Source organism: Phalacrocorax carbo, chromosome 4 (genome assembly GCF_963921805.1).
Source record: "Phalacrocorax carbo chromosome 4, bPhaCar2.1, whole genome shotgun sequence".
NCBI classification, from domain to species: domain Eukaryota; kingdom Metazoa; phylum Chordata; class Aves; order Suliformes; family Phalacrocoracidae; genus Phalacrocorax; species Phalacrocorax carbo.
Genome location: NC_087516.1, coordinates 47255219 through 47267604, shown reverse-complemented (window position 1 = coordinate 47267604; position 12386 = coordinate 47255219). Strand labels below are relative to the sequence as shown.

Genomic DNA, 12386 nt, shown 5'->3' with positions numbered 1-12386 from the left:
CTTGGGGTGGGAGTGGGACGAATTGGGTTTGACCAGCATCATAGCTAAGTTCTGTCAATCAACATCTTCTGTCTGCAGCAAGTCCTTAGTTTTAATGAAAGTTAAAAATCTAAGTAATAGTAAGTAATTTCTTTCTTTGTGGAGTACTCCAACCCAGTGTCTTGCTATTTATGGGGACATAGTAATGTAGTCCCATAATGCTATGCTGCCTAGCATCGTGTTGCAGGTAGACTGAGAACAGCAAAGAGGATGCAAAACTGTCATACTGAAATTCAGTTTTTGGTTAGCTTAGTTCTGTAAGAGAAGACTTGTCCTACGCATATTCTCACTGCAGGTTGGATAGAACTAAGGTCTTCAGCATCTTCCAGCAATGATTTACATTACTATTATTTGTATGGAGGTGGATTGATGGTTGCTATAAAGCATGCTCTTATGGAATAATCTCCCTGTAGAAATACAGAAATTAAAATCTGTGATTGTCCAGCTGCATAGGGAACGAATTCTGGACACCTAAGATTACGTGATGTTAAAAATACTCCCTCTTTCTAATGCCTACCACATGTTAGGTTGTGATCCATAGGGCAATGCAAAAGTTTATTTGTGAGGGCCTCTTCTGTCATTTTCTTGGCCAGCCTTGCTCATCTTTTTAGTGTTACAGTGTAAACATCTGAGGAAAAGATCGATGGAATATAATAAGTTGCCAATAAGCGTAGAAAGGCACTATGCCTGAAATGATAAAATTGTTTAGACAAATTTAAACCATTTCACCATAAAAGAAGAAGACTGGAAGATGAGACTGGCTATTTAACATTAATAGGCTTTTCTCAAAGAAAAGAAAAAATAAGCAGAATAACCAGACAGAAGCAATGTTTGAATAGTACTTTTTAAAGTTTCCACTCCTTTTAAATATTGACAGTGATATTTATTTGTAAGCTAAAATTCTTATAAAACTTCTACATATGGTGTTTTCATTCTTTTTTTATATCTAACCTGAAAAATGAGTTGTATCTTTGGATTTGAATACATTACAATACAGCTCTCAAGCGTGATCATGACCCATTTGAAATGACCCCTACCTATTCTATCCCCTTTGAATAGTTAAGTTGAGCTCTGTTTGGAGCTTTTGGTCTGAGCTACCATGAGGATTTGTAGCAAGGAGAGAAATGTCATAGTTCCCAGGGCAGGGGTAACCACTGGAGTCCTCAGAAAGTGAGTTACACAGCTGGGAACTGAATCCAGATCTTCCATGGTCTCATCAAAGCAGCCAGCATTTCCCCCCTCTGTTTTTGACTTGTTCTTAATTAGGATTCAAAACATTGATGTCATTTTATCTTGATAAGTGGGTGGATTTTTTGTTTGTTTTTCTCTAAAGCCCAGTATTTCTTGGTACCCTGTTCTTTCTGATACCAGCTGATGTTACAACCATTAAATACGATGACATTTGTCACCAATATGCTTGAAAAGCATTGAGTAAATGCTATAAATTCTGAAGTGATACTTTTACACTGCAGCCACTTGAAGCTTTCTGCAAAAATACTAGCAGAATCCAGTATTTGTCTGATGTATCACGTGTGTGGTGTTGCTAGCTAGAATTAATTGCCATAGCACTAAGCCCTATCAGATCTTCTGAATAATGAACAAGTTGTCTATATCTTACTTGGCTGAAGTTCACAGCTTGAGAGACAACTACTTGTAACAGCAGAGGTGCAGGACTGCTGGTTTTATGGCTGGCACCTAGAAGACCTCTCACAGGAATGAGCAATGAAAGTCAATCCTGCTTGCAGAGAAATTATCTAATGCTCGCTTATCTCAGGCTACTGATTGCAAACTTTCAATCATCAGCATGTTTTTTATAATCTTTCACAAAACTTCTTTACTTGATGACACTGTTATAAAAAAGGCTGCCTACTCTTCGTAATTTTTTTCCTGTGAAAAAAAAGTTAGGAATCTTTCTTTAGAAAGAAGCCAAAACACAATGCAGTGGAGTGGGAATTAAGTGACACCATAAGGGCTGATCAAAAATAGTCTCAAAGTGGCTGAATGAAAAATTTGCTAGTAAAGCACAAAAATCTTTTAGAAGAATGCATTGTATCTTTTTAAAAGAAAATAAATCAGATTTTACAGCATTTATAAAGTTGAATGCTACAAATTCCTGATGCAAACATACATTTATAAGTTAATATCTTAATCTAACTTTAATTTGCATTGGCTATTGGTGTAATAAAATTTAAAGCTTAATTGTAACCAATTACTGCCTTTTGTTTCCTTACAACATGTGGAAAGCTAAATTTTACCTCCTCAGGAGAACAAAACACCACGCTAGTAAGTATATAGGGAACAGTCTTCTCTTTACAAACTTTATAATGAAATTCAAATGTATGCAAATCTCTTTCCAGGAAAGAGTTATGCTGAATCTGGTGTTACTGCTTCAGTTCCTTAGTTTGAAATTAAGAAATGGACAGTGTAAGACTGGTATGGGACTTTAGCAGGAATTTGTTTGTATGAAAACTGAGCATACTTGAACTTTTCTTTTTATGGCTCTCCAGAATACAAATCTTTCACCAAATGTGGCCCCCTGGCATGAAATGAACTACTATTAGAATAAGCTGAAAACAAGCTGATTAGAAACCCCATAAAAAGTTCATTATTGTCTCATAAATAGGTATTTGCTTCCTTCAATTAGAATAATTCTATTTTGTATCTTAGAGCCAAACCTCTTGCTTGTGATTATTCATAACGCTGTACTTCTCAGTGCGTTGTGTGGTGGTGGCTTGACTGGCCATCATATTTTCATTTGTTTCTGATACTGTTTTTTCCGGCTTTGTTATTAAGGGGTTTCATGAAGCTGATGCTTAATCACTTGGTTCTTATTTTGATTTAATGCTTGCTCAGAACAGATGTAAGATCTTGCATCCTACATTTGGATAATTTTTATTCTTACCTCAGGCTTTCCAAATGAAACATAGAGTAATTATACTTGTGTATGATTCCTGAATGTTCGCTGATTAACAAAGAAAATTATATATTAGGTCTGAAGTCCATTAACAGGGAGTTTTGCAGCATGAATCTGAGAAGCTGGTTTCCACAGATGCATAGTGCAATAAAATATAAAGCTTTAGTATAACAAAACTCTTGCCTTTTGTCTCCATGGAAAATATATTAAAAAAAACCCCACGGGTCCACCTCTTCAAGAAAAAAATTAAGGATTTTGTGGATTACATTCTTCTGTTTACAAAGCTTATTTTGAAATTCACTATACTGAATACAGATGATTTCAATATAGCTACAGATGGATTTAGTCACTTGATCTCCTTCTTGATTGTAGACTACCCATCAGGTGTATCTCCTCTGTTAGTTACTTCTTATTAACTTCTTCCTATTTCCTCATAATACCACTTTCTGGTAACCATGTTGGACACTTAGCTGTGACTTTTTCTAAGAGCACTGCTGAAAAATGTTTTTCATTTTGTTACATCATAATAAATACTTCAGTTATTTTATGATATTCGAGCTGCTGCTGTAATCCCCACAATCCTCAGTAGCCCAGAGGTCTCTCCTCAAAACTACTTGAAAGATCTCTAGACAAATGCAATTATAAGGAAAGGGAAGTTTGCTTATGACAGTGTTATAGAAGGCATCGAGATGTAAGGGCGTTTAACACCAGCTAACAAAATCAGTTATGACTGCTCATAATCACAACCGTCCGTGTTAATTATAGTTTTAGTGTGACTCAGTTGTTCACTTGCTCAATGTTCATTTCTGAAGATCCCACAGCATCTCTAATGCTATGGCAATGCTAAGAGTATAACCTCAATCACTAAATCTCATTCTTTTGTCTGAATATCAACACTGGGCTTTTAAAATAGCGTCCCTCCTTGCCTTTATGCATTCTTCCCTATAGAGTTTTATATCCATGTAGATGATTAACAAAGTACTGTGTGATATCTGTAGAGACTTTGTCACCCACAAGGAAGGAGTACAAGTCATATTTTGGCTTGTATTCAACAAAGCGTATCAGCTACTTCAGAAACTGTGAAATGGCCCTCTAAGCCCTCCAGAAAACATGGCCTGTGCCTTGGAGGCAGAAACTTAGAAAGGTCACAGATGCCAAGGTTCAATAAACAGCTTCTTTTAAAAAATAATAACAAAAGACAGTGGAACTAGAGAAAAAAAAAGCCTTTGATGTGTTTAAAACAGAGTTGTATGAAAGTCTGTCCCTAAATTTCTCTTGATAAACTGTCAGCTTCTGACATGTTCTTCCCATAAAGACTAAAGTAGAGGTTAAAAGTGTATCTTGTGTCTTGGATCCTCTCCACCTTCCCATGGACAAGGACTGTTTTTTAATTACATTAAGCGCTTGGGAATACATGGCCTTTCTATCTGTAGTATGTGATCATCCCCAAAATGTCAATGGTGGCAAAGTGGAATCATCTCTGTCGTCATTCCCATCTTGTAGAAGACACTGTTGATAGTTCGTGAACATTTTCCTTGGCAGGTGTGATGGGAGGGATGGAATGAAGTTGAAAGAAAAGCCTGAATTTGGTTGTGGAAGCAGTTACATCTCACATTCATTCTGAAGAGAAGTACATTGCAGAGGCCAGGTCTGCATCCTATAAAAATTCTTTTGCCCCATAGTAACAGCAGTTGGTTACTGGTTTAATTATTCGGTAGCATAGCTCTCATGGAAAGCCGTGATCCCGGGCAGAGAGGGACACATTCCAGGACGTTTGGGAATTTGTTTTCAGAGTGGATAAACGTGCTGGGGAGTAGAAGATAAATCTATATAAGCAAAACCCAAGTTGTCTTGTAAAACAGCAATTAAGCATGGTAGGCTGGTTCTCGTTCAGTAATTCTCCCTCTCAGTGAGCAGCATTTACTCTATTCCGAACACTGTAGTGATGAGACACTACAATCGTGTGGTAAATTTACAGGCCTTGTATTTTATATACAGCCTCCAGACTGAGAAAATACTTGGATCTGCAGGTTAAATTGCATCCCCTAAACCTAAGTGTAAGGAAAACCGTAGGACTAAATTCTGTTCTCAGCTCCACCAAATGGATCTTTGAAAGACAAAGGTCATTTGGAAAAAAGACTGGGACAAGGAACTGATGTGGATAAATTATTTTTAAAATGTCTGTAGTTCTGCTTAAACACCTGGATGCTGATCATGTTTCATGTCTGCATGCAATATCAGGACACAACAGGATGCCCGTTATGTGCAAGTGTTGCTTAGGTGGTGACTTTGGTGGGATGCGGAGATGCCTCAGCTAGGCACAAACAAGGTAATTTTAAGAAATGGAAGCACAGATAGCTTGCTGTGAGCAGTACTAGTCAGGGTGGGTGAAGTACCATACTAAGCTGGTTCTTCTGGTTTGGGGGCTGTCATCCCTGTGGCAGGCAGATGAATCAGCTTGCTTTTCTCAAGCTTAGGGAACAATAAGAAGGCACTTCAGATTACCATATAAACATTCCTTAAGGTGTCCAACCCTGGCAACATTGAATGTGAAACCAAAGCTGGACCTGGAGGTTTGTGATAGAAGAGGACTAATGTAGTAACGCTAACTGAGCTATTCACACCACCCAGCTTCAGGAAGGTTGCTTACATCCCCTCGTTAGGAAAGGAACCTTTTTTTTCACCACACTGCATTACCTCCAAATTTAGGTTCTGAAGTCACCTATCTAATTTTAGCTGTTTAGCTGTCAACTGCATTTGTGAGGACACATAAACAGTTATTCAGAATTCCGTAGTTTTAATGTAATTCAAATGATATCACTTTGCATTGGAGGCATCGTAATTATTGTTCCTAATAATAGAGATGTCACCCAGTACAGTTTGAGCATGTAGCTATTAAGCGTACCAGAGATGATAGAGATCACTCAGAAGAGTTACATAGTATCTCATTGATTTCTATTAACCTGTTTTTATCCTTTGAGTTATTGCACTCAGAAAATCAAATGCTTGCAAATCAGAACACTGATAGTTTTTATCAGGGAAATAGTACTTAGAATATATGGTGAGATGACAGATATTGTGTCTCCCAAAACTTATTTTTATCATTATCAGATATACACTGCCATGTTATATGACTGAAACGTCAGTTTCCGTCACACAGATTGGATAAACTGTACTAAAATCTGTTGTTTCAGCATTATATAGGAAATTTAACTGGAGATAACTGAACAGTGTGAGTTGGAATATGTATTTTTATCTGTCAGACAGTAATCTAGAACTATGCAAAGGCAAAGCTTAATGCCAGATTATCCAAGCTATGCACTCTAAGCAAACACCACCAGCAAAATAAGCAAGCTACCCGACCCTCTGGACTGCAGTGTATTGTAAGACGGCGTGTGAATACGTCCCTGTGACATGTCTTTTTTTTTTTCATCCTGATTGTCATGTCATAACTAAAAACTGTATTTATGTTCTCTTCTAAAATTAGAGGCTCTTCAGCATAATGGGATTTTAAGACTAGGGATCTGGATAGTAGGTGAATTACTACAACAGCAAAGGTTCTCTTTCCCACTTGTGTAGAATATTGTTTATATTCTTTTCTCCAGTCATCCTCCTGTAGCACTGCATGTCATAAGGTCTTCTTGTAACTTCAGTGGGCTCCGAGAGACTAAATGTCATGATAACCTATAGAGGTCTAATGTCTTCTGACACGTTTGCTTAACAGAAATGTAAGGAAGCTGTATAAATTTCAAACCAAGTGTAATACACGCTTCCTTTTGCCATGCCTGTCTGCTTATCTAACCTCCCAAAGACTGGAGAGAGGCCAGTCATAGCACACAGAGATGGTATGCTGAAAGATTATCTGCACTTTGTTTTCCTTCTGGCTTTTGAGGACACTGTTCGCAGAAGTGAGAACATTTCTGAGACCACTGGTTTTTTTGCAGAAGAGGAAAAAACATACTTTGGGTTTGGGTTTTTTGTGGGTTTGGTTGGGTTTTGTTGTTTTTTTTTCAAAATTGTATTTCAGGTGAAATTCTTGCTAAGGCAATTTCTAGCTTTACTATTACTTGCTTTTAAATTCCCTTTACAGAAACATGAGCCTTTTGTTGGCTTACCTTTTGTTTGGTATTCACCATACCTTGATCAGAGCTCATCAATTACTGTGAGGAATGCTGCAGCAATTCCATTTCCTAATGCTTTCCAGCAGCTCCACATACATTCAACGCAAGTTGAAATAAATGTAGTAAAATTACAATGCATGCTACAACTGGTGAAAATCTAAGGGAGATCTTAGGAGATTTATCAGCCTAAGAACATTGGAGGTTGGATAAGAAAAAGGAGTAACTAACTTCCCAGTGAGTATTGTTATATGGGAAACCCAGAGCCTTTAGCAAATTGAAGCACTGCTTCTTCTAGGAAGGGAGATCTCAACTCAAACTCTTTCTCTTCTGTGTAGTCTGTCCTTTTGCCTGTCATTTATTCATTTGAGAATGGCTAATTAAGCAGGGCTGATAGTGGCTATAGGTAAATAACTTAGTGGCATGAATAGTCCCAGCCTGTTTCTCGAAGTGCCTGACCCATCCCGTTCACTGTTTTGTTAAGTCATTCTGCTCATCTGTCACTCTGCAAGTGGCATAATCTCTTAACTCACCAAAAGCACATATGATTTATTGATTTGCACGTGAAATTCAGCTATTTTGATCGGCAAGGCTCTCTGAAGGAAATACAGTCCTTGTGATGATGTTTAGTTGCATGAGTACCATTCAGTGACAGTAGTTCAATGACAGCATGCTGTAAAAGACCACAGTGAAAATGTGATACTCAGCAGAGCTTTTTTTCCAGTAGCTGTTCCAACCACTTCAGTCAAAGTCACCTTTAAAAAATAGCAATTAGTTACTCTCTGTGCTGCTTCTCCTAACTCAAAGCAGCCAACACTGTTGTATTTCATTTGGTTCTTATGTAAATCAGGACAAAAATATGTGCATTACATTTAGATTAGTTCAAAACCCTACCCAATAACTTATGGAAGATGTGATCATGATGTTCTTCACCAGAAAGCAGTGCAGCCACTCGTGCTTCATCCCGTCACTGTCTTCCCAGTGCAGTAGATCTCCTTTGCCCAATTAATGGTTGACCTTGGAACAAACAGCCTGAACAGATATTTGTCCTAATGCACTTACGTAGTGCAACTCAGATCTCACTAAACTATTGCCTTAGTTCACTTTCTTGAAGAGAGAAATAAACCTGTCAGCTGTATTTGGCTTTCTTTGGCTGTTTGATGCTCACTCATTTAGTTTCTCAGACTTTTTTCCTCTTTTCCTCATCGCATTTTATGAGCATCTGTATTTAATTTATGTGTCCATGTTATCCTGTGGGCTTCAGATTACCATCATCACTATTTAATGAACTTCTTCGTATAATCCATAGCAGAAATTTGAAAAAATTAAGATTTAAGTTTTTTCATTGGTTGCTGTTTACTTTTGTTTCGATATTGCAGTAATACCAGGCATATACGATTTAGAAAGAAATCCTATTGCTTGTGTTAAGAAGACCCTCCTTTTATAAATATGATTTCTGTAGGCATCTGTTATAGATGTTTTAGATGTTAAGCAAGGAAGCAATGCCGTGAACTTTTTGGTATTGGATAGAATACAGTGTACAGAGCGTTTGCCTGCCTTTTAAATACTTAAATCTACATTATTTTCTGTCTTGTTCCTGCTACAAAATGGAAAATAATCTTAACATTTAACTTTATGTTTTCCTATTGTCCAATTAGTGGAAACTCCAAAAAAAGCATACAAAGCTGGTTTATGATATTTGCATAGCAACCTGTTCATTGGTAAAGGTCATCACTGAAATATAAAAATTGCAGAAATAAATTAGTTCTTTTGCATAACAATCCAAAATCCAAAACAAATTTTAAAAGCCATAAACACAACCCTGGCAGAATGGTTTGAAATTGGATTTATCAATTATTTGAAGGGGTTAGAACACCTATTGCTATTTAATTGCTCTAATTGTAAATTATCAGAGGTTTATTGTAGACGGAATAAGGAGATAGTAGTGGATGTTAACATATGTTACTAAAAGTAAAAAGTGCCTTGTTTTATTAGTGGGCCATTTATCTCTGGATAAGTGCTGATAGAACAAGTTCACCTATGCAGTTGTTAAATGTGGCAGCAGTTTTAGCGCATTTGCAAGAGATGGGTGGGGAATTACAAAATGCAGCCACTTGAAGCTGCTCCACAGTTTTTTCTTGTCCTATATGTTCTAGTTTAAGCTGTATTTGTGGATACACACTTTTTGGTAGCTACATCTTTGGGTAGCCGTCAGAATTCATTCTAATCCTGCTAGTGACTGGTGAATAGTCTGAAATTTCAAGGAGAAATGGGTGGTTATTGCTGTCTTAGCTGAGTTGGTGTACTTTTCGCCCTCATGTATAACATCAAACAAATACAAGCAAATGGTTAAACAGATAAGGAGCTTTAGGTTTTAGAAATATCCTGAATACAATAGGGAAAACAGAAACCTGATTGTTTTGTTCCTGAAGGATAAAATGGTCAAAGGGTATCAAGGACACTATGACAGAATAAAACGCAGTTATGTTATCGTAAATGGTTGACATGTTTTTAATAATAGGAGACTCCTTCATAGTTTTATTTATAAACATTTCAGCTGTTAAATATTCACTGAGGAGATTAAATCTCATTGTGAAGGCGTAGTAAGTGCTACCAAGTCGGCAGATCTTGTTCAATGCTCCTGTTGTTTCCCTTATGGTTTGAGTTAAAACAATTGATTTTAAAATTGGGGTTATTCATAAAAGCTCTGCAAAGGCTAGGGTCTGGTCTCATCTCCAGTTTTCAATCAAATACCATGCAATGGTGACAGTTATTTCTTAATTAATTAATTTCCCAGTAGTCATTACGGAAGATGCTGAACAGGCGCTAGTATAATTGGACATCTTAAAATCAGTATGTCTGATACATTCATACAATTTTTTTTCTTTGAACTGCCCAGAAGCCTTTTGGAGAGTTAATATTTTCTTCACAAAATGTTTGAAATATGCAGAAGTCCCAGGGGATGTGAAGGAAACTGAAGGATTAGAAGAAAACTAGCAGTGTACAGAGATGTTATAAAGAATAACCCATTAGGTCTGTCAAGCTGACACTGATATGGGAAAGAATAATGGAAAAAAGAAATTAATCAGGGTAAAGAAGGCAATGGCAGATGATGCTGATTATGGAAAACATTAAGGAAATAAACTGGATCATTTTTTAAAATGTGTTCAAACATTTGTTTGCTAGAGGTAATAGTGTTGATGCATATGACATGCCTCTGTGGGGTGTTTGTCTTACTTTTACATGGCATCTTGGTTACTAAATTATAATGACAGAAAGTCAGCAGAGTAGTCCTCATAAAATGGATGGAAAAGTGATTACAAGACAGGTTTCAAAACTGGAAAACATCAGTGGACAGGTTGTACAGACAACATGTAAATTCATTTACACGACATTATCAGCCTGCTAGGTGCGTAAAGTACACGGAGTGGGGGCTGTGGCACTCTTATTGCGTTTTATTGCACTCAATTTCATGTTACTTTTGTAGCTACATTTACCTGTCCCAGGTTCCTTTTAATTTTAGCAACAGTTTTAATTCAACACCCAACACAATGACAGCAAGGTAAATGGAGATGTTTAAATTCCCCCTGCAAAACCAGAGAAGAGTCAAAGGCCTCATTTTCCATAACAAAGCTTTTATTAGCAGTTGTCGAGGAGATTATGCAATGGCTCTAGCTCTCATTGGAATAGCTGGCGCTGGCATGCGAGGGTGGGAGACTGCCAAAAGCCTCTGCATGGTTTGGCACCTACAAAGCGCCTGTCAGTTTACTTATGTTCCTAATCTGACAGTCACTAAAAATAGTTCAGGTGGCTGCTTTCTACTAAGGAAGAAATCGTGCCCCTCTGGACATCTGGATATTTGTATTAGGAGGGAAGGGAACAATTAGTTTATTTATTTTCTCAAGTTTACAGTTCAAATTATATAGAAGAGCTTTGACTTTTGTTATATTTTCTCGAGAAATATTGAAACGCACAAGAGTGTGAGACTATACGCTATGGAAACTGAAAAAAACAACATATTTTGCTCATGAAATGGCATTTACGGCATGGCTTTAAAATGACTTAAGTTTAAGCACACAGTTGTTTCTATCTTAATAGTAACTAACGCCCATTTTTTTACAGACAGCAATCAGCTGAAGACCTTGCAAGAGTACCAGTTAATTCTACCAGCAATATCTTGAATAGGCTATTGCTCAGTTATGATCCCAGGATAAGGCCTAATTTCAAAGGTTTGTCAGATATTTCAGCCTTTTTTTTATTCTTTGGAATTTCACTTTTGCTCTTTTCACACATAGGAAGTTTATAGAGATAATATTCATAGTTTACAGAGATAATATTCACAGCCTAAATTTCTGTGGGTTTTTTTTTTTTTTTAATGGAAATTTCCCTAGATAGTGTGAAACTGCAGAAGATATTTGCCCTTTTGAGCTGAAAGGTAATATGTTAGGATTTCATGGTCATAATACTATGTGATGCTTTGTTGTTGTTGTTATTATTATTTTATTTTTTTAAAGTAGAATTAGATTTTATAAAATAAGTTTTTAAAATGTACTACCTTTTAGTTAGACTTTAGTAGTATCTTCTCTTTGCAGTATTTTAAAACACCAAAATTCTCTACAGAGATCCTTTAAGATGACTTTATAAAACTTGGGATCAGCAGTATAGCTATTTGGAAACCATACAGTTATTAAACCCTTTAAAGATTTGTTAGTAATACAGCTTGCACACTTTGGGATTTCAAACAGGTAATGAATTTAAATATATTCTCTGACTTTAAAGCATCTCCCTCGTAGTCAAATGGTGTAGGAATCTTCCATGTAGGCAAATGCAATTTCCTTACATATGCAGAAAAGGTTGGAATACATATTCTCTGCAAAACCTCTAATAACTCGTACAGCTGTAAGTCACGCTTTCTAGGAATTACATTATTTCCCTGCTGGAAAAAGACATAGACAATTTTATTACATTGCAGACACTGCAGTTTACATAAATCAGTTCTTTCTTTTTAAAACTTATATTTAATTATATGTACATTAAGAGATATTTTCACATGCATATCAATAGTATGATAAATTTTGAAATCTGTAATCTTTATCATGCTTTTGAAGACATCATTTTCAGATGTTCTGTTTAACTAAATTTTATAAATGTGTTAAACTCAGTTCTCAGCAAGTGACCTGCTTTTTTCTTATTCTCTGTAGAAACTTATTTATATGTTTTCAGCACTGAGCCTTGTCACAAAGAATAAATGTCTAGCCTCTCCTCTACCTGTTCTTCAGCATGAGAAACCACAAAGCATATTGCAATTTTCTTTA

General features: G+C 36.5%; 1 protein-coding gene across 2 annotated transcripts in view; it reads left to right on the top strand.

The window, feature by feature from the left end:
- Window positions 1-12386, top strand: part of GLRB (glycine receptor beta) — a 51412-nt gene that overhangs the window by 1512 nt on the left and 37514 nt on the right. For both annotated transcript variants that reach the window (XM_064449816.1, XM_064449815.1), the window contains exon 3: window positions 11194-11300. In XM_064449816.1, the coding sequence (XP_064305886.1) occupies window positions 11194-11300 (107 nt within the window). The remainder of the gene's footprint in view (window positions 1-11193; window positions 11301-12386) is intronic.